The sequence below is a fragment of the Ceratocystis lukuohia genome (assembly GCF_044167205.1).
Source record: "Ceratocystis lukuohia strain C4212 chromosome Unknown Supercontig2_pilon, whole genome shotgun sequence".
Classification (NCBI taxonomy): domain Eukaryota; kingdom Fungi; phylum Ascomycota; class Sordariomycetes; order Microascales; family Ceratocystidaceae; genus Ceratocystis; species Ceratocystis lukuohia.
The window spans coordinates 2,419,293-2,441,696 of record NW_027263521.1 but is presented as its reverse complement, the minus strand read 5'-3'; the positions used below and the strand labels follow the sequence as shown (position 1 = coordinate 2,441,696).

The following is a 22,404-nucleotide window of genomic DNA, read 5'->3' as shown; positions in this document are numbered from 1 at the left end:
TTCCCCCCGCTCCCCCCCCCCTCCCAAAAAAAAAAGTACCACAACAAAAATAGCCCATATTCAAACGATCTTCTCTACATTTATTCCAATTTGGGATTTCTTGGCTTGCTGTGAAATACGTAAGCCATCTCTGCAGCTTGGTGCGCTACCGTAGGCATACAACTAACATACATATGTACGTGCCCACAACAGAAAACGGAACACAGTGTCCGGGGAGCCGAAGCAGAATAACAAAATCAGACAGAATTCTTCACTCCATTAAGCTTTTAGACTCGGAATTAAAGAGCCTTTTTATTAGATTCTTAGCTGCCCCCTACAAATATAAGGCGCGAGGTTCTCCATTGGTTGGGGAGAGGGGGGGATAGAACAGAAGCAAGCACACTATGATGTGTTAGCGCATTATGGGGCGAAGCAAAGAGACAAGAAGAGAAACTAGGTTAGTGTGTGAAAAGCAAAAAGAATCATAGGAGAAAGCACCCGGAAGAAACAGCTTGTCAGCAAGCAATGTTGGGCACAGTGAGTAAACGAGAGTTGGGCATCGTTTGTTCTTCATCAACACTGAGTGAGGCTCAAGGTGAGGAAGGATTTATTAATCTCAAGTGCAAGCATTAGGATAAACTCGTGATATGATATATGTACAGTTTAATGTCAAGGCCTTCCTTGACCGCTCACACCCATGCCAATACCCACCTCCACCTGTAAGCTGGATCTTCACTATTATAGCTAGTGTTATGTTTATATTACTATATCCATGTTATGTGTTCTCCTCAACATCTTTTGCCGCTCAGGTAGATGGGTGGGCACTACGGGTTTACGAATTTGTCTTTATAGAAAGGAGTGCATTCGCAGGTGCTTTTGGCTGCAGCAAATGCGATTAGTTACGAGTATGTTATGTGACGAGATATTTTATGAGCAAACGTTGCATGTAATTCTCTAGGGTTATCTATCGGGAGGGTTATCTTGCCAGGTGTATAGTAATGCATGCCATTATAATAACTGCAACAAGACAAAGCCATGCTATGCTGAGAGTAAGTCTAGATTCAAGTTCTAAGGAATAAATAGTATGAAACACTTCGGCCCCTTCGCTCTAAAACAAACGAGCAGAGGGCGGTTAGGCTAGCAGCTAGACTAAGCAATTAGCTAAGCAGCTAGGAACCCGTTTTCCCTCACCTGTTAGCGCAAGTTATAGGTTGCGTCTTTTTACGACCCCTTGCGTTTTAATTTTGTGCGCACGATGTTGGTAGTGGTGTGGTGATGTCGTGTCGACTTGACAGTGTTGAAGAGTATTCTGGCATTATTACTTGGCTAGTATGTAAAGAACTACAGCCCACTAATGCACACCCAAGTACACAAGTATCATCGCATCAGCCAACGACTGTGAACATGATCCCGTTGTAGAGAGTTTCATTTCCTTTCCTCCCCACAGCCCGAAGCTCAGACTTTGCTGGTAACTAGCATGCTGTACCTTTTTTCAGTTAAACTCGGCTCGCTTACCTACATACAGTGGATTTTGTACTACTTGTGTTTATGGTATTGTTTTGTGGCACACATCCTGTAAGCCCTATTCCCTATTATAAGTTCGCCCCCTTTAGACTTCTCGCAAGCGTATGATCTTCAGAGCTATAATAATGTTTATTTCTAGCGATCTTGAACCCTCCCCAGACTTCTTTTTTGTTGGCCTGTTCCTTTTTCAAAGAGCCCAGAAAAAATTATACATCTGTCCAAACAACCGGATCCGTCCAAATGGCAAAACGATGGACGGTGGTCTTGGTGCCATGATAGCCGGGAGAGGCCCCTGAGCAAAGGTCCGTAAGCATAGCTTCTAAACCTAAGACAGATGTGAGAAATAAAAAAGAATAGACCATGCATGCTACATTGCGATGGCTTGGTAAGCTCACCTTTGGCAGTAATAAAAAAAGGAAAAGCCCAGCAGGAGTGAGCGACGTTAGAAGCCAAGCCTTGGCCAAGTCCAAGGTTCAGGGCTTCTTTTCTCTTTTTCACCTCTTCTTTTTCCTTGAAAAAAGAATTCTCCGATAACAAGACGATCTAGAGCCCAGATTTAGTGTTGAAAGTTCCCGAAGCCAACCCTCCAATAACCCAGGAGTAGCAATGTGATGGAGGCTTTGTAGGAGACCAAGCTTAGCGTCAGACAAGTATAAAACTTGCTGACATGCTATGAGTCCAAGTAAAGATATTCTGACCCCCTTACCTAAAGTCCCCTATGAATAGATTAACCTAGCTGCTATGCTTCTCCTAAGCTCCTAGTCGGGCGTTCCAACATTTTGGCACGTGTTGACGCTTACCTTTGGACGTCTTTCCACATGTAGAACCTACCTCTAGGTTAACCGTGCTTCATGTTACAGCTTAAAATAAACCAAGTCAAGCCTCATAAACAGCCAATTTCATAGCCAAGCTGAGAGCTTAGCTTATGTTTGACCACAACATGTACCTGCACCAACCATGGCTTGTGGTTGTCACTTGAATATTGGCCCCATCTTTTCATGTGTAGCAAAATTGATATCTTCTTTTTGCTTTTTAGCCGGGCTTGGCTAAACTAGAAAAAAGTAACCGTCCTGAGCCTACGCCGTATGCAGGCACAACATGCCCCGTTCTGTCCTTAGCCTATCCCTTATCCCTTGCTACTTGCTGGTTAGCAGTAGCTCTTGTATCCTCCTTCTCTCCTCTCTCCTGCTTTTTTTCTCTCTCATTTACCCTGGCGATAGACCCCAGATCATCTAGGCAAGGCAGGCGGGGCCATTCATTGAAGCCAACAAGCAGGGCTATCATAAGCAAGCCATCCATGGCGACTATGTCATACAGATCCCTTGCTCATCATGCCTTGCTTCGCCTTGAAAAACTTGCAACAATCGACATCGTATACTTGTCTTTGGCTTTGCTCCTGTGTTCTCAACTTTCCTCTTTTTTTTTTTGGGAAGCTACGCCCAGCTTAGGATTCAACAACTTGCACGGCCCCGATGTATATGTACATCGACATAATACAGCGCAAGTGCTCTTGAGCAACTTCCAAAGTCCATATTTTCGTCCCCCAACAATACGCACTTTCTTTGTTGCAAGGCTTCTTCTCGGATGTACTATCAATCCAAGCCGGCACAGTTCTACTTGGTAGTTGTTATATGCTTTTTTTTTGGGGGAGGGGGGGAGGGGGGGGAAGATTAGCCATCAAGATCCTGCCTCCCTGATCTTGTTGATTCAACGCCCCCTTCAGTTTCCTATTTCGGTCTTTACTATTTGTGCCTATACGTACCATCTTTCACACATCAGCATCCCTTGTCACTTCTTTGTCGTTCCATCCTACTCTTCCTCTTCCTCTAACACGAAAGATCCCAGGGTCTGGACCAATCAGAACTGCCACCTACTTATTCAGGCAAATGACCCCCAATAGCTCTAATGGAGTCTCAAGTAAAAAAGACGAGGGAAAAGAAGGCAAGGGAATGGAAGAGAAGAGAGGACAAGAGAGGAGGAGGGAGTGCCTTCCAAACTTCAACGGAAAGTGCAACCATAACTTGCAACTGCCAATTATGCCGTCCCGCCTCTGGCTCTCTATTGGATCAAGCTATGGAGTTCTTGTTTGAGGTTGTTCCTACCATACTACTCTTATTTGCCCTCTTGCCTGTCTTGCTGTCCACTCCTTCGATTCTTTTCTGTCCATCCGACTTTGTTGGATTTCCCTTTTGTGCCCTTGGGACTTTGAATATGGTCGCTATTTGAGGGTGCCATAGTCTTCCCCAACAATTCCTGTCTTCGCTCTTTCCTAGTCAATTAGACAACAGTAAAACGCAACATCTCGCTCCTTCCTTGGGACTTTTAAGCTCCAAGACCTAGCCTGGCAGTGTCAACTACCCAGGGCAACGATTTGCAAAGAACGAAACAAGCAATTCAAGCAAATTCTTTCTTGTAGACCCAGGCTTGGGGCCTTCCACATATGTTTCCATCTCCGCCCGCACTCATCTCCTAAGCTATTCTAGGCTCTCTCAAGCCGTATTCCATATTGTCTCTTGGTCTCATCATCCTTTCTACTCGCACACCAAGATTCCTCCTATTCAGCATTCTCAAACCATTCTCCGTGCTCCTTTTCTTTTAATGGACTTCTTCGTCCTGGCCGCTTCTGTTGCTTGAATCCTTTTCACCTTCTCGTTCCATCTGGTTGCCTGTTCCCGCGTCTACCTTCTCGTCAATCTTCTCAGCGGCCCTGTTATTTTTGACTCCGCCGTTTCTTATCGATCTCCTTGTCACAAGCCCCCGTTTTACTCTACCTTGCTCTACGTCTCTTCTCTTTTCTCCTAGTTCTTCCACAATTCTTGTTTCTTGGCATCTGCTCTCAAGGTTTTACATAGCCTACAATCTTTTCTTTCCATTGCACACTATACTGGCTGTGCTGACCTTGCCCACCATCCTCGGCTCTTGCTTGTTCATCTGATCATCCTATTTATCGGCTCCTGGTTTTAACGTACCTCTGTGTCTCCCCCAATCTTTATATCAGACCGGTCTCGTCCTCCCTCTCTTGCCATTTCGCTCTTTTTTTCATTCACAACTCTTCTTCGTCCATCAAGTTACTCCCCAAACACCCAAAAAGCCCAAAGCTCCAATATTTGTTGTGCTCGGTTGGCTCCATATACGTGCTGCTATATTCCATTTCCTAGCTGCCTTCCCCGCGAACAAGCATTCCCCGCCGCAGTTTAAAAGACACAACACAACAATCTTCACTCAGATATCCACATAATCTCGGCCAACGCTTTTTCTACGATTTCGTCACTGCCCTCTATTTTATATTACTCTAGAGCTTCTCAGCCATTCATCAAGCCAGCCTTCACCGAGCTTAACTACTATTTGGTTCAAGCCTATCCCCATATCGACATCGTATACGACGGATATAGCCCTGCACTCAACGTAAATCGCAAGAAAGCTGCATTTTTATTGCGCCATTTCTCCCTTATTCCTTGTGAGTTCCCTTTTTTTTCTTTGGGTCTTTGGGGTTTCTAAAGACCATTCTAGCCTCTAGCCTTCGGTTCGTTCTCGCATCTTGTGCACACCCCTCCCCCCCCCCCCCCCCCAATAACCAGACCAGAATTAGGCCAAGTAGACTCTTTTCTCCTTTTGTGATACCGAAGCGTTGAGCCCAAGCCACTCTTCTCCCAAAAAGAAACAGGAAATGTTGCGGCAGGTTCTTTTATGGTTGTTCCCCTTCTCCTCCCTCTTCCCTCTGCTCCCCCCCCCGCACCTCTGGCTCTCCATGGCTTAGTCTCCGGATTATGATACCCTTTCCAGCCCAACCTGTATCACCTCAGTGGCTTTCCCTTGCAATCCAATATTTCTGCATCTAGAGGCACATTTTCTTTTCCTTTAGTCCCTCCGCCTTTCTCCGCGGCATAGTATGTGCCTTGGGGGCATGTGCAGAGGGGGAAATCGGCCATGTGGAGGCTGTACGGACCCAAAGTGCCGATCTCATCGCTATGCCTGCTAGTTTTGTCTGTATGCTGCCATTGCTTCCCTCGCTGCTACTTCTAGCCTGCAGTAACTTGATTTCAGCAAGTCCCGTGCGTGCGTAAACTAGCAGCAATGGGTACTTGGCACCCCTCGCCGCAGAAATATGCTGCTGCAGCGCATATCTAGTCTGGCGCTTTAGTGAACAGCTGCTGTGTTCGTATTCCCTTCCCCGCCATTATCGACAAGCGTTGTCAGGCCTTTCTGGTTTCCTGCGTCACGTCCCTCCGTGCGTCAAGGGAAAATTTTTGCCAAAGGTAAAAAAAAAAGGAAACAAAAGAAGTGCCTAGGCACATACGCAGTGCCACATCTTCAGTTTGCCCAGCCCTACTCACTCTGCCAAGCCGATCGAACAACAAATATGTTTAGGTTCTCCTATAACCCTCTTTCAACTGCGTGTAGTCTCTTGTATCGAAGTGCATAGGTACATCCATATAGCGCCTGAGGGCAGGCTAGAGCAGCTCAAACGAAATAGACACACTGCTGAACCGAAGTTGATGTTCAACGACAGTGGTTCTTCGAATTCTGTGCTTTCTTTTTTGTCTGGATTGGCCTGCCTTGACAAACTTTTCTACTCTTCTCTCATAGGTTGATTGTCTGTCGGACTGTTAGCTTTTTGGTTGTCGGTTAGAGATGGCTAGTTGGCTGGTAGACATGTCGGGTTGCCTTACCTGTCTTCTTTCCTACTGGTTCGATGGTCTGACCAGGCCACATCCACCCACATCTCACATTACCCTCCCTCCATTCAAATATTGCAGTGCAATCAGCCAGCCGGCGAGCCGCATAATGGGACAGTCGTGGGGTATATAGATAGAGTCTAGGCTGGCGTCTGATTTTCAGCCAGCAGAACACCCCCCCCCCCCTCTCTCTCTCTCCATCCTTCTTCCCCTTAGGCATCTGTTACTTCCGGCTTTCCTATACATTCTATGCAACAAGAAGAATCAAATACCTCCTTTCCCTTTTAACTCAAAAAGAGTACGGTCGCAAATTTCAACCACAACACGACTAACTCACCATTAAACGGCAAATCTAGACTTCCAAACTTCAAGCTTCAACCACTATCGTGTTTGTTCTTTTTTTTTCGATTTTTGATTCAAACTTTCAGATATAATGGCGAAAGTTTTCATTGGGTATGTTTTCGTCTCTCATCAGCCCTATAGATCTCCTAACTTGCGCGTGAAATTCACGCGTTAGTTGATCTGCAGAACAAGCTAGACTCCAAATCCCCGTACCAAAAACCAAACAGCTTGGCTAACCTTTCATCCCTTTTCCCTTTAGAGGCCTTGCTTGGCACACTCAGGAGAACACTGTTCTTCAGAAGTTTGGAGAGTTTGGACCTATCGAAGAAGCCGTAAGTTGATGTTGTCTAATTCTGTGTGCAACTAAAATCATTGTTAGCCAGGTTTATCTATCATGGCACGTTCATGATCACATTTACCTAAAACTACCTTTCTTGATACCTTCTATCCATTCCCTCGTTTGCACCCTTCTTCTCCCCAATGTCAAGACTAACACACATCTCAGGTTGTTGTCAAGGATCGCGATACTGGACGCAGTAGAGGCTTTGGATTCGTGCGGTTTTCGCAAGAAGCCGACGCCCAAAAAGCCATCGATGCTATGAATAATATCGAGTCAGTACCAGAAAAAGAACTTAGCATTTATTTCAAGCCGGAGTAAGCCTAACCGAATGCGTGGTAGATTTGATGGGCGCACTATTCGTGTAGATAAAGCGTCCGATAACGGGCCCCGCGCGGTGGCTACAGCAGTCGAGGAAGCCCTGCACCAGGCTATGGCCCGCCCCGTGGCAACTATGGGGCTCCCCAGGCCCCGTACGGCATGCCACCCAACTACCCGATGCATCCCCATCCGAATGTTTATACCCCTCCGGCCGGCTACGGCCGTGGTTACCCTCCCCAAGGCCAGTATGCAGGCAACCAACAAGGTTAGTTTTGCTAATTACAGATGCCAATATGAGAACAAAGTCTTCGTTTCGTTAATACTAACATGTAAACCAACAGGCAACTATGCACCGAATATGTACTATCCAGACCCTAGCCAAGTGCCTCAGCAACAACCACATCAGCCTGACCATTCCGGACAACAAGGTCCCCAACATCCCCAATCTAATCGTGGCGGTTACTAGCTCGAGTTAGAGGCACTGGGAGGAGCATTTGGAGACGGAGAGCGATGTGCGGCGAATGAGTTGTGGGGAACGACAAACGATAAAGATGGGTGGGATAGTAAGCAAACGATGTGAATGTTTGCCAATAACAACAAACACGTCTTTGTGACAATCCGAGATTTTCCTATATAGTGCTCATTTGCAAGATCAAAAACTTGACTAGAATTGCTTGTCTTTTGGTTGTCCTACTTAGCTTCATCAACAAAACTCCCGAGGTAACACAATATCCACCGTGCCTGAATTTCGGTAGACTTTGCTTTTGCGGGTCATCGGACTAACACGAGTTTCTGTAGCAGGCAGCAAGCAAGCATGTTGATTGTCATGTGATTTTGCTCAAGGGGGGGCCAGGGAGACGTGTTGACGCTTCCAAGGCAGTACTATGCGTACACACATATATGTGTATATGCTATACCCATAATAAAGCAGACAAACATTGGGACATTTCCTCTTGGGTCTTCCATTTCTCTTCTTGTTGCATTGTTTCTAGCACTCCATCTTATTATCTTGTCCTACCTTTATTCCCGCCTCATTTACGAGAAGTTCAGTGACTCTTTGTGAAAGATCCTCAATGTGCACATCGTTGCTCTCGGCATGCAACGCCTTCAGTGCTGCATTAAGCTCTAGCAGGTACTCACTATTCTGGCCACTGGGGCCATGGCTCTTCGCAATATGGAGAGCCAGTTCATGAGGGTCCTGCGGACCAGTGAATTGTTGGTTATCCGGGGTACCGATGTAGACAAGAGCACGTATAGGGTCACTAGTTATGGTGTTGCTATGGTCCGTAGTGGTAGCAGCGGCGGCGGCAGAAGATGCGGGTTGGAACATCTTGTGGTGCACAGAGTAGCCGTTAATTTCACGAATGTCTAGGTATTCTTTGACTTCGGCAACACGCTCGGGTCGGATGCGGTAAGCGACGCCCCAGACACGTTCGGGTGCGGGGTGGTAAGGGTCATTCAATTGAGCCCAATGGGACCGTTCGATAAGGGTTACCACGCGGCCCGGGGATTCAGGCGTGCCACGATGGTCCTCACTTGGTAGAAGATTGAATGTTAGGACGGATGTCATAGATCAACACGCAATGAGAGAATGGGAAAGAGTGTGTCTGTTTTACCTCGCCTGTTACGTGGGCTAGTTAGAACGGGCCACAAAGCAAATGTGATTTTGTGATTATGGGGATATAAAGGAAAGGAATTGGTTGAGGAGTGGAGTTAAGGCCATGGAAAACCAAGAGACAAGAAAGCATACCTGCCAAAATCTGCGAACATATCCCGTCACATACCCAGCTACACGCTGGTCTAGCAAGGACATGACAAAGAATTAGTTCATGTAGATATAGATCGCCGGTCGACATGGCACCATATACATACCAAAATGCGGCGGAGGCTTCCATATCAGGCTCCTAGGACACGAGGACAATTCTGTTGTCAGCTAATGGCACATGTGTACAACATCCCCAAGATACACGTTTTTGGACGCAACAACACAATGAAGAAGCAAGCTACGAGCACAAGACTTTTCCAGCATTGTTGGTTGGTAGGGGAGAGGAGGGGGGAAGGTAAAGCATCACAAACTAAGGCAGATCCAGTATATATAAGCGAGCTTACCCGTAACCAAAAATCCAGAATTCGGAGCCGTGGGTAGCGAGTTCTGAGACAAGCGCCATGGCAAAGAAGGGAAATGAGGGGGAGGCCGAACACGAGAGCGGAGGAGAGGCCCGTTGCCGTTGGTTTGGTGATGCCACGCGGGATGAGAGTGGAATGGGGTAATGACGTTGTTAGACAAAGAAAGTGAGGAAGAGGGAAAATCGCAAGTGGAAAAATTGATATAAAGGCCAGAAACTTGATCCTTTATTTTCACCCAAGATATATCTATGGGGAGAAGGGCAGCCTAAACGGGGCCAGGGGGATAAATCAATATGCATAAATTGCCCCTCCCTAGTCTGCCTCTATTATCCCAAACAATCGATCGCAAGTAACCTATGCTCCATTGTGTCAATATCAGCTAACAGAAAAGGAAACATTCAACATCTATAGCCAAGGTCACACAGTCACAATCAGGGCTTGGTAGGACATGCAGACCGGTTTCAGAACAAGGCCAAAGCAAACAATAACCAGTGGAGGTCAGATTAAAGCGGAGGAGGAAGAGGGGGAGCTCAACCAGAAAACAACCTCAAAAAAGACACTCTATAATCCACACTTTGTCGGCATAATCCGTCATCAAGTATGATGCGCAGCGCAGCCAGGACGAGGAGAGACACGAGTATTATCGATAGCCACGAGACCCTAATACGCGTATGATATCATACCCTAGTTTAGGCAGAAAAATAGAAATATGTACATACCAGTTATGATGAATGTCGTTGTTGTTGTATAGGCGGGTAAAGCGCTGAAACAGGGAGGAGGCGTTTCTAAATGATTTGATACTTGTGAAAACGTAAAACTTCAAGAGGCCAAGGCTGTTTATCTTCAAACATATATTAAAGCTAAGGTGTCTTCTTTTACTTCTCCTCTTTTTTTTTTTTTTTCGTTCTTTTTCTAACTGTTTCTCCTGAACGCAAGAACAAGTGTTTTGACACTCGGCTAAGAACTAGCTTGGGCTTTGAAGGGGCAAAGGCCCAGCCCAAAAACTTTCTTTGTTGCTAGGTTCTCAACGGGAATAACAACTTAAACGCGTAGAGGCTAATCAGCCATAAAACCCGACCGACTAAAGGCCTCCGCAGCTTACTGTAGGCCTGGCTTGTTGCCCTTTGCTATCTTTCTGCCTTGTAGAAAACGACAGCTTTCACAGTTTACAGGGGAGCCAAGCTGCTGTATGTAAGGCGGACAGGGCAGCCTGCAATGCCAGGGCGGCTATAGTAGGTGCAGCATTCTGGAGAAGTCCCAGTATTGCAAAATACAACCGGTTGCAGCAGTTACAGCACAGCACTCAAATAGGACCCCCGGCCCCACCCCCCACTGTCGCCCTACCAGTATACGACAAAACAATAGCAGCCTGTTATCTTATCCTCCGTACCTCTCTTCATCTGTTCTTTGTCTTTCCTTTTTATTGTTGGCAGATGTGCCGTTCTTCTTTTCTTCCCTTTCTTTTTCTCTTCTTAACCATCTCAATCCTATTTGTATTTATTCAATTGGAGACTCCCATATTTCATACTCACCTACTGCATACCTACCTATACAACTAACTATATTCCTATCATCAATCTAACTCTGTTCTCTGACCCCTCCCCTCTCCTCCACACGGGAAACAGCCAGCCTCGTTTACATTACGCTTTATACAAACATCACCACACCATCACCCGCCTGCTCTCTCTCCTTTTCCCTCCTAGCTCGAGCTGCAACCGCCAAAAATGGCCTACAACAAGCCCTTTAATCCCGATGAGCTCCCCAGGTACGTGTATCCGCCCCCAACCCCCAAATGAGGAAATGAGGAGCTGGCTAGAGTTTCTCATACAGCCCCTCCCACAGATATTGCCTTCGTAATGCTGTTTCACGTCTTTCGTAGCAATGATAAGCTTGCAGTTACCGGATGACATTACCGAGAGCTGTGACCATATCCATTGCACGGAGAGCCAGCCTTGGGCAGGAGAGCCCAAGCCAACCAATCAACCTGCGAGAGCCTTAGTTCTGTTGCTAACACTGTATTTCTTATATTGCTATAGGTTTGCTGAGCCTGAGCCGGTATGCGTCTAATCCTGCTTTTTCTTTTTTTCACTCTCGTTATTACACTCTTGTATTAGCACAGTGATCTTGCTTTCCCCTCACTTTGGTGCACTCAATCAAATAGGCCAACTAACTTTACGCTCCTAATCGTATAGAAGGGCGGCTCGCATCAGTCTTCCTCTGGCCCCTCGTCATCATACCAGAAGCCTGCGCCTCCTCTGCCTCATCCTCAGCAGCGTCAGCAATCAATTCCTCACCAGCAGCCGCCTATGCACCACAATCACCACCCATCACGCGACCAGTACACCATGTCTCCTCCGCCGCAGCCCACTGGCCCGAGGCCAGTTGCCAACACTGCACCATCCGCAAACCGGCCCCCGACGTCTCCCAATGATACCAATGCCCCGGGTGCCGACGCGACTATGCTACCGTTGTTCCGCGCCGTCGATAAAGATGGTGAGTGTTATCGGGCATAAGTGAAGAGAACCGACAGATGAAAATATAGACAGAAAACGAGCAACAGTGAATATCTAGACTTACTCTCTGACACCCCTCTTTAGGAACCGGCCAGCTATCAGAAAAAGAACTTGGCGCTGCCTTGGTTAATGGCGACTGGAGTTCGTTTGATCCCCAAACCGTGCGTATGATGATCCGCATGTTTGACAGCGACCGCAGTGGCACCATTGGTTTCAGTGAGTTCTGTGGCCTGTGGTCGTTTTTAGCTTCATGGCGCACACTCTTTGATCGCTTTGACTCGGACCGTAGCGGCACCATTTCGCTCCCTGAATTTAGCAACGCGCTTGTTGCCTTCCGCTACCGCCTGTCACCGTCTTTTGTTGAGACTCTCTTCGACTCGTTCGACAAGCGCCGTAACGGCATGATGTCCTTTGATTTATTTGTCCAGGCGTGTATCTCCTTGAAGCGCATGACGGATGCGTTTAAGCGCTTTGATGATGATCGGGACGGCTACATTACACTCAGCTTCGAGGATTTCCTGGGCGAGATTCTGCGCCAGATGAAATGAGAGAGGTCGACTGGGAGGGACGCTTGCTATGGCGTCTCTGAAGTTGTTTGTTGAGGTCTGTTAGAGTCTACTTGGGGTCTGTCGAAGTTCACTTGAACTGATATTGGCTTTTTTTAATCTGCGAGCAGAGCCGAGTAGCGATAGCATGCGCTTTCGCTTGTTTCTTCTTGTTTCCTCTCTCATTTTTGCGTTGTTTTTTACATACACCCTTCTTAATACTAAAATACATTGAGGTTTTTTTGTACATGTTACAATCCTTTCCTAGGCCATGCCAGCTTTGCGTAGACGCAGAGATGAGTAGATATGGGCGGATCAGTTGCAGGCACTGGGGAATATTTGTGTATATGAGAGTGCAAGGAGGGGGATATATAAGATAACGAGGAGGCCATGTGTGTAACCTGGGTGTACAGACAGGAGACAAGGTTTTTATGCGCATTCCATTTGATGCAGGCCCTACAGGATACATTGCGTCTATTGTGCGTGTCCATCAATGAAGCATTTGCTGCTGTTAAAACCAGCGGTAGTACGCGCCGCTTTAGTAGCACAAGCACATGTCCACACCTATCGCCAGCTTCGGAGGAAGGTGGGTAGGCTTACGGCGATGCTTGGTAGTTAAATACCGGGAATTTACGTGGTAAAGGCTGTGCATCACTGCAATTATATGGATGGAAATCTAGCCTAATAACTCTTAGAGGGGAAGGTAGGCTTGCTTGTGTGTGGCATGCAGGTAGGGCAGGGAAAAGAGACGCACGAATACGTCTGTGTAACATGGCGTGTTGGCGGGGAATATGCACACATACATTCTTGGATACATAGATGTATGTGTATATACACCGGCCTTGTGTATGCATACAAGCTATACTACATGGCGGACCTGGCAAGAAGATATGTACAGATGGGATGAGGAGCAGATGTCAAGCACACACAAAGTGTGGATGACAAGCTGGGATATGCAGGGAAGTTTAGGGAAGCAAAAGCAGCAATGAACAGGAACTACACAGCTGGGACTCCAAGGTCACAGCCCTTCGTTACTTGGAAGTCTCGCGAGCTTCGGACATCTTTTATCCTGCCCTACACCAAAGCCGTCAACGGGAGCTGTAGCGGGAGTGTTGGCAATGGCGACGACGGCAATGGTGGGCCAGTTTGGGGATATATAGAGGAACAAGGAGCATGAGGAGGAGGAGACGGCTCCACCAAGGCTTAGAGCTTGCCGTGAAGCCGTGCAAATGCGAACTATTGTGGACTTGTGGGTGTCGTGGGGGGAAGAGGAAATGGAGTTCTTAGAGTTCTTAGTATGGGTAGGTGCAGTATGAGCTTGGGCTAGGATGGCAGAACAGACGGATGAATAGCAGCACAGGCGTAGCGTAGCACGGACACAGATTGCTAGCAGATGAAGCGGACTGGGAGCGAAGTCGATGCCTTTCTCGAAATAACCGCCCATTACGTCATGGCACACACGCATCAGAGTTTTTTTAGAATGGAAAGAGGCCGGGGAGAAAAGGGTATTTTTCTTTCCTTTTTTTTCTTTTTCCAAGTGTATGTTGTTGATGTGCCCTTGTTCCCTGTTTATCTATGCATATCTACATTTTGGGTCTGTGTTATTCGCGGAGAGGGAAAGGGCCTGGCCTTCGGGGGCCGCGTGGGATGAGTGGAATGGGAGACAGCCATGAAGCAATATCACGAGCCAATCAATATTTTTTTTTTTCCTTCTTTTCTTTTCTCTAATTTCTGAGTGAAAGAAAAGAGTCGAGAAGTGGGTATGACTGAAGATGAAAGAAAAAGCTATGACGCCCTTTGGCTACTCTTTGTTCTTATTTTCTTGTTCGGCGGGACTTGGTGATGGAGACGATGAAGCAAGAGCAACAAGAGGTAGGGCTTTCCTCACACGAGCACCAAGGAAGGCCAAAAACCAAGATGGAGACGAGTGTCTCTTCGCTTCTACGTCAGTGCACGGCACAGAAGGAAAAAAAAATGTCTCGTCCTTCATCACTTGGCTGGGGGACTTTAAAACACCGTCAACCACAAAGCAGAATCCGTCTGCGCAGCGGTGGGAGCCAGGAGGAGGGACTTGGGATGATGCAAGCTATCAACGAAGAGAGCAAACGGAAGAGCTCAGAGAACAATAAAAAAGGAAAAAGGAAAAAGGAAAAAGAAAAAAGAAAAAAGAAAAAAGGAAAAAAAAAAGATTAGTTCCTTCACCGCTTGGTTCTGTACCCAGCAAAAGAGGTCTGCAAAAAATTAAGAAAAAAAAAAAAAAAAAAAAAGAGCTTCGTTTTCTGTCTTCGGATTTTTCGTTTCTTTTTCCGCTTTTATTGCCCCTCTGCCTTTTTTTTTTCTCCCTGTCCCTTCCAACGTGACATCGTCATCGTGGGGCATCCAGCCAAGGGCCCAGGGTCCTGTCAAGTTGCAGCCAATCAGCGGCCCAGAGAAAGGAAAAAAGCTTGGGGATTTTACGATAAAATTTCTTTTCGTTTCCTTCCTCCAAGCTTCTCTCATGTTTTATTCTCTATTCTCCTCTATTCTCTCTTTTGCTTGCTGCATGTTATCTGCATTGCATTTGTACCTGCTTTGTTAAGCTGTTATCAAGTTCATGTGGCAGAATGAAAAAAAAGGCCTCTACGTATAGGAGTTGCAGGCCTGCAGGTATATTCTTATAACTTTGCGCCTTGCCAGGATCCTTGTTTATATAAAAAGAAGGCATTCTTGGGCAAAGCAAGGCAAAGAAAAGAAAGTAATGCAGATGTAAATAAGCTCCGAGCTTTGAAGGCTTTGGCGGGTAGAAGAAACAGAAGTTGTGAGTGGAGACTCGCTAATTAAGAGCCAACCCTAAGCAAACTATCGGCCGGCGCAACCCACAGCAGCCGGGCCAAAGGGTCGTCAAGACGACAAGCAAGCAGGGAAGAAGAAAGCAGATTTTCACCAGAAGCCTGCGTTTTCACCATCTCTTGGGCTACATGATGTTGGGTGTCAGCTACGAATGAAGAAGAAAAATGAAAAAAAAAAAAGAATCTGGAGTTCCTCCCACAGAGAATGCTCGGCCGAACAAGTACTACGACTACAACGCTAGCGAGGGAAAAAAAAAAAAGGTGAAGAAAAAAATATTACATCTTTAAAAGCTTGAGCGTTGAAAAAAAAAAAAAAAAAAACAAGCAGTGCCCATGGGGAGGATCTATTGGTTCTAGACCTCCATGCTCTGTCTTTATCTCCTCTCTATCTTCATCTTAGCTCTCTCTTATTGGATGCGTGGGCGGTGAGGTGAATCAATGAAGAGCCGAGACGTGAAAAATCCGAAAGATTAAGATATAGATGGGGCTGCACACAAAGCTTTGGACTCACCTCACCTTGACCTCACCTCACTACAGATCGTCAAAGCTCAAGCTCAAGCTCCTGGAAGAAAAGAGCGGACGTCTGGCGAACAGCAAACAGCCATGAGTGAGAAAAAAAAAAGCAGAGAAGAAGCACATTCCCTTGTCTCTTCCTGGGATACAACGTCACGATCCCGGCCCCGATCCTAGATTCTGGGGACCAAGGCGCCGAACGAGACGGCGAGAGGCCTAAAGAAACGAAAACAAAGAAAACACACACATATATACACACACACCGCAGCATCAGGAGCGATGAAAGAGAGCACGCAAAAGCCGATTTTATTCTTCTTTCAGCCATTTGTGCTGCCGTTATATCACGCTCATCCACTCGCCCGCCCATCCAACCTTTGTCCTCCTTTCACTGCTACCATCCTCCGTGCAAAGGATGAAAGGATGGAGGGAAATTAAAACGGCCGAGAAAATGAAACTGGTGGGAAAAGGAAGACGTAAATAAACCAAGTATGGGCTTTAAGCTATGCTCTGTCTGTCGTCCCTCTCTTGGCGGTTGGTCCCACTTTTGAGCTGGCGAGCTTCTTCGTTTCGTTTCCCATGACTGACTGGACTGGGCTTTTCTTTTCTCTGCCACATCCCCAAAGCTTCTGCTTGTGGCTTGCTCATCACGAGCGAAGGCTCTTCTTTTCCAGCTGCTATCAGGCGCGCCGGCCATGGTGGAAGCTTGAGATCCGCCTGTGTTAGGCAGCCCATTGCCGTCGTGCTCTGCCTTGTCATATGCTGGCAGCAGGGTTTTCGCAGTGTCTGGTCTACTGTGGTTCCGCTTCCCACCCTGCTGTTTCTATTTTTCATTTTCTCTTCGGCGGCACCTTTTTTTCCTTTCTTTTTTCTGCCTCTTGTCCTGTGCGCTTCCTTGTACAGCTCTGTGTTATTCCTTGGTATTATTATTCAATTTCTGTTACTCTTTCTCTTTGTATGCTTGTCTACCCCCATGTCCTTCGACTGCCCGCCCGCTCCTGCTCTCACCAGCCCTTGTTCCTTGTTCCTTGTCCCTTGTCCCCTGTCCTGGCCTGTCCTTCTTTCCTGCTCTCTTGTTGGCCCTTGATGGCCCTTGACAACAAGACGGACACTGCGAGTGAAGCTTGTGATTGGCGGGGGGCAGGGCAGGAAGAAGGCTTTAGCTTTTGGCCGTATATTTTTTTTGTCCTTCTTCCCTTTTGACTTTTCGTGCTTACTTGACAAGTGCTTGCAGGTCTTTCTGCCAGAGTCCTTTTGCTTCGGCCTCCCCAGAGCTTCATAGGCTTCATAGGCCTCATAGGCCTCTAGAGGGCCTAAATAGACTAAAGGGCCGCCAAGTCTGCCTGTTGTGGCACTTGGGATGGTTAGTGCTACGGCGGCTAAGCTATGAGTGCTTCCTCAAAGCAAGCAAAGGCGCAACTAGCCAACAGCTAGCCAGCTAGCTAGTGAGAAGTGCCCCTTTTTCATGCCAATTCCAGCAAGCAAGCTTGCCTGTTCTCGGAACGGTCGTCGGAATCTTGAGACAGACGCAAAATCAACAGGAACCTCAAGCCTTTCGAAGCTCAAAGAGCCTTGGGGGACACCCCAAGCTAAGCTTCGACTATAGCCAGCACTATCCATAATGCACTCCGCTTGAATCCAACGTGACTTTTTTTCTTTTTTTTTTTTCTTGCTTGGATTGCTGCTTGGCTTGGGTTGTCATGTGGAGACGAGGAGGGAAGGGAACAAGGACAAGGGCAGAAGAAGAGGAAGAAGAAGGAGAAGAAGAAGAAGAAGCAGGAGAGAAGGCGAGAAGAAGACGAGAAGAACAAAAAGAGGAGCTGTGACGACATCTTTTTTTCTCTCTTTTGTTTTCGTCTTATCGAAGCTTGACCTCTCTACAGAGAGACGGACTGAGAAAACAGCCATTTTGACACAGACACGGACGACTGACACAGAGATGATCCCGTTGGGATGAAAGAAAAAAAAAAGCACGGTTCTCTTCTCCTTATCATCTCTTCTATCTTGTCCGGCTGCTCCTCTGGCACTTGTCTGCTGCTTGCTGCCGTTATTTTCCCCTTCCAGCTCCTAGAAACTAAGGGCTAGCTTTCGCTCCCCCACGCTATATCAAGAATGCAAATAGATGACTAGGTGATGGCACTAACTGAAATGAAGTCACAAGGCGTGCGTGCCCTGGGCCTCGTTAGAATGTCTCATCTTGAAGCATGGCAACAGGCGTGATGTGATGAGCAAGGCAACGTGTGCGGGCACATGGCTCTTTCGTCTTTCTTTGGCTTTTTGACACCGTCGTTTTGCTCTTCTGGGCTTCAGGAACGAAAATAAAACCAGCCAGAATAGCAAAGGAGGGAGGGATAAGTGAGAAGCTTAAAGCAAAGGGGGAAAACGAACATGGACATAGCAAGGACGGATAGCAGCAGAGAGAACATGAAAAATGAAAAAAAAAAAAAAAAAAAAAAAAAAAAAGAGCAATAAAATAATCGAGAGGCCCGCTCTTTTCTTCTCTGCATTAAATTGCAACATACAAGCACGAGAAGCTCTGTTCAACAGCAACATTTTGCCCACAACGGCAACGACAACATGCAAATATGCATATTAACGGCAGTGTTAATGGGGCTGGCTGGCCTTGCATGCATGATCGGCCCTTGGACTTGCAGCTGATTAGCTGGCCTGGCTTGGCCTGGCCTGGCTTGGCCTGGCACGAGAGCTTGTTAGAGAGGGCTTGTAGCGGGCTGGTAGCGACTTGCTAGCAGCTGGCCAGCCAAAGGCAAAGGCAAATTCTTCAATTTCAGTTTAGCAAGTACTGGTACATCCTCTGGCCAGTAGAGCTAGCATGGATGAGACAGATAGCAAGCGATTATGGGCCTGCCCTTGATAGGAAGCAGAGGGGAAGCAGCCAAGCTAAGGCAAAGAAAGGCCAGACGGTAGAGCTAGACAAGCATAGGTCGAGGTACAGGTACAGTGCAGGTGCGCGGACGAGGACGAGGACGAGGACCCTGAATCTGCTTCTCTCTTTGGGAAAAGCTACGGAGCTAGGACGGAAGTAGGGCCAGGGAGAGCGTGTTAATCAATAACAGGCAAAAGCACTGTGAGAACCTGCGAAGGACGGGTCGTCTGACTTTGGCCGGCGTATTTCCTATACCTTCTCTCTTCTGCTTGGGGAGGGCGTTTGTTTGTTTCTTGTTTGGACGATGATGGGTTGGGGAAGCGCAGCCAGCCTGGGTACTTTTTTTTCTCGGCTTTTTTAAATCCCTTGAAATATAAATATTATTCTTCTTTTTTTCTGGCGCTTGTCTCCAAGCTCGAGATCTTGGATTCAGACGAGACGCAGCAGCTAATCTCGACTCCCAGTAATTCGCACCCGCATCTGTGCCCTTTTTTCCTCCTTTTTTTTTCTTCTCTCTTGGGAAACCAAGCTTCCCTCTGTACGGCGCAGGGCCTAGCTTGTCGTCGTCTCGTCTACCGGTTCGTTTCTTGTTTATGGATGCTCGATATAGATAGATACAGTGTCCACGCCGTCCGTAATAAGCACAGCGTAGCATGAATTTTGACTGGAACTTAGCTTGCTGGGAAGAGGAAAAACGAAAAAAAGAACAAGAAGCATCGGCCACTTACAAGCTTGTCGCTAAATGCGTGCCCCCGGTCAGCCAACTTATCCTGGTCTAGTCATCCACTACCCATCCATCCATCCATCCATCGACCAGTTAGTTATTCCTCAAACGGACCCCTCCCTCTCCAGAAAGAGGGAGAGAAGCTAGCAGACAGACAAGCTGAGAGACAGACAAGACAGACGAGACAGCGCCGTATTCAAGCTCCCTCCTGCTGTCTCTTGGCCATGTCTCTGTCTGCTCTCTGCCTGCTGACTGACCCCGTCTGACTTCGAGCCTCGCCCTTGCTGACACCCTTCACCCAAAAGAAGCAAAGCTCTCGTCCTCTGTATCTGCCAGCTCCATCCAAGCTAACGGAGCTCCCGCATGGCTCCTGGTGTTTGCTGGGTCGTCTTTGGCGCTGATGGGTGTTTTTGGCCTCGGCTTTAAAAAGAAAAACAAAAAGAGCCTTTGAAGCTTAGCTGCTCCTCTTTCTCGCCTTGGTCTTCTTTTGCTTGGAGGAGAAAATCCTTTTTGCAGTGGTAAATAAAGTAACAGGAAAGAAGAAAACTTCCGCCTGCTGACTACTTTTTTATTTTATTTTTATTTTATTTTATTTTTTTTTCAGCCAAAGCTTCTTCTCTTAAGCACTAGTGCGCTGCTACTTTAGGATATATAACAGGCCTATTCCTTTGTGTGCTGCACCGTTACTGGCTTCTGCTGTGCTAGTGCCTTTCGCTTGCTTGGGAAAAGCTTGCTTGGCTTTTTTAAGAAAAATAAGAAAACTTTTATTTCCTTTCATTTATTCAATTTATTCTAATTTACACAGGCTTCTTTTTCTTTTTTTTTCTTTTTTCTTTTTTTTCTTTCTTTTTCTTTAACCCCCTCCGCCTCTCGCCCTCTCTATTCTTTTTTTCTTCTCTTTCCCCTTCATTCTCTCCTCCCTCTCTTTGGCTTTTTTGTTCTTTTATTTCTTATTAGATCTTTGTTAAAGAGGCGAGCTCCCCCTTCCCCTCCTCATCTATCTGCACACCTACAGTCTGCTCCCGTTCTCTCTACTCTGCTTGATAGCTGAAGCAACAAGCAACCATCATCTCTTCTTCTTTCTTTCTTTCTTATCACAAGCTTATATTTCCGCTGCCTCTTCCGCTCCGTATATCAACAAGCAATAATAAGCCAAGCAATCTTCCCTCTCTTTCTGCCGGCGTCAGCTAGGGTTCTTCTTTGTTGCTGCAGCAATACTTACTTTGTCTCGACGTGCTCTTATCTACCCTACCACACATCTCCTCGCAAGCTCTTTTCTCTCTTGCTCTCTCTCTCTCTCTCCCGAGCCTCATCTCACACACGCGCACAAGGAACCGACAAAATGCCCCCACGTGCGCCCTTGACGTCAACCTTTCCGGCATCTGAGCCGACTAATGAGATCATCTGCCCACTTACCAACCAGGATGGCTCGCAGTGCCGGAAGCGCTGCATTGGCGTAAGTAACAGCCACTACTGCTTTTTCCCCCGTCTTCCCCTGTAACGGGTCTGGTCTCTCCAGCACTGTTCTAACTCGCATCTTCATTGTCCAGGAAAAACGCTACCGCTCTATGCAGGAGCACATCCGCCGCGCCCACCCCGACAACTACATCGCTAAGCTTCCTGCTACCGAAGCCAGCTTCAATATGATGGTCAACAAGAGAGCTGAACCCACCTCTATGCCTTCAACTTCTATGTCTGCTTCATACCCATCACAGCCGCCTTCATCATATGGTAAGCCTTGAATGCTCGTTTCCCTGCCCTTCCTTCTCTCCCTCGTTCTAACACCAAGACTTGTTCTGCGTCCAGACTCCCCTAGCGGCTATCCCCATGTCCATGCTGCCAGTGCCCTTGCCGGCCTTCACAGAGTCGATCGTGACTGGGACAACGATAGCGTCCGCTCTATGCCCACTAGCTTCCCACACTCTGGCTCCGGCTCTGACTCAGGTAACTGGCGCGAGTATGAGCTGCCACCAATCACCAGCCAGCCTTCTTCATCCAAGCACACCGACTTGCCCAAGCCGCGCGAGCTGCTGCCCTCCAACATTATCAACAGCTCGCCCCCCAGCAGATCCACCACTCTGCCTCCACTCATGACGCCGCTCAGTGCCCAGAAGCCGCGCAAGTACTCATACACCAGACATCGTCATCAGAGATCGCGCAATGGCGCTACTCTCGACTCTATCAAGAAGCTGCAGTTTGAAGACCACCGCGTGCGCAAGGCCTACAGCGCAGAACCGTCAGCCGATGATGCTAGCAAACGCTGGGTCGAGCTTATTACTGCTGCCGGCCACGCTGCCGACCTGGACTCTGTTTCTGTATGTTGTTTCTCCACCCTTTTTTTTTTTTTTCTCTCACTTCTACCGACCCATCTCACTAACACTTTCTCTACAGGCACCCCAGTCTCCTGTGTCCATCCAGCACGAATCACTTGCGCCCACTTCCGTTGCTGCCCCCTCCTTCCACCACCAGACCTCACACTACCAAGCATCGCCGCTGCAGCAAGCTTTGACACCACCAACTACCTACGCACAGGACTCAGCTGAGCCCTTCCCGTCAGTCGAGGGCGGCGATAGCGCCGGCTCGCCGCCCGTCTACCAAGCACAGAACACCCAGATATACTGTGGTGCCTGCCACAAGGTCAGTCTTCTTCGCCAGTCATACGCCTGCACCGAATGCATCAGTGGCTTTTGCAGCCCTTGTGTGCAGGTCATGGTCAATGAGAAGGGCGCCAAGCGCACGTGCCCCAAGTGCTCGACAATTGGAGGACGTTTCAAGCCGATTCAGCTTGAGATTCGGTAAATTGGCTAGACTGGCCGGCACGCCAGCAGTCCTCTCCTCTTCTTTCTACTCTATTTTCTTGGATTTTCTTTTCCTTTTTTTTCATTTGCCCTTAGACTTTTTTACTCCTGATTCCCCCTTTTTACTTTTTTTCTTCTTTACCACAATATCTTACGTCTCACGACGACCAACTTTGCGACAACAACACTTATCTTTATCTCTACGATAACTTACATGGCTTTCTTTTTTTCTTTTTTTTTCCCTTGGTCTTATCAACCATCCACTATCATGCGCTCCCTGTCTGTATGCCTTTGCA

General features: G+C 47.4%; 4 protein-coding genes across 4 annotated transcripts; 3 read left to right on the top strand and 1 right to left on the bottom strand.

Annotated features, from left to right (window-relative positions):
- Positions 1–6,612: 6,612 nt before the first annotated feature.
- HOO65_020600 (uncharacterized protein) lies at positions 6,613–7,655 on the top strand (the record flags this gene model as incomplete). Its single annotated transcript, XM_071006918.1, has 5 exons — positions 6,613–6,632; positions 6,781–6,853; positions 7,027–7,133; positions 7,201–7,444; positions 7,551–7,655. The coding sequence occupies 5 exons, from the start codon at positions 6,613–6,615 to the stop codon at positions 7,653–7,655; spliced, it is 549 nt and encodes a 182-aa protein (XP_070861238.1).
- Positions 7,656–8,167: 512 nt separating this feature from the next.
- On the bottom strand, positions 8,168–8,749 carry HOO65_020599 (Glutathione-specific gamma-glutamylcyclotransferase; the record flags this gene model as incomplete). The annotated part of the gene is made up of 1 exon (XM_071000110.1): positions 8,168–8,749. The coding sequence occupies one exon, from the start codon at positions 8,747–8,749 to the stop codon at positions 8,168–8,170; it is 582 nt and encodes a 193-aa protein (XP_070861237.1).
- A 2,281-nt stretch (positions 8,750–11,030) lies between these two features.
- HOO65_020598 (Programmed cell death protein 6) lies at positions 11,031–12,367 on the top strand (the record flags this gene model as incomplete). The annotated part of the gene is made up of 4 exons (XM_071006794.1): positions 11,031–11,071; positions 11,343–11,361; positions 11,499–11,799; positions 11,904–12,367. The coding sequence occupies 4 exons, from the start codon at positions 11,031–11,033 to the stop codon at positions 12,365–12,367; spliced, it is 825 nt and encodes a 274-aa protein (XP_070861236.1).
- An 8,285-nt stretch (positions 12,368–20,652) lies between these two features.
- On the top strand, positions 20,653–22,109 carry HOO65_020597 (uncharacterized protein; the record flags this gene model as incomplete). Its single annotated transcript, XM_071006753.1, has 4 exons — positions 20,653–20,766; positions 20,861–21,041; positions 21,117–21,625; positions 21,702–22,109. 4 exons carry the CDS (start codon positions 20,653–20,655, stop codon positions 22,107–22,109), a joined length of 1,212 nt encoding a protein of 403 aa, XP_070861235.1.
- Between the last annotated feature and the right edge of the window lie 295 nt (positions 22,110–22,404).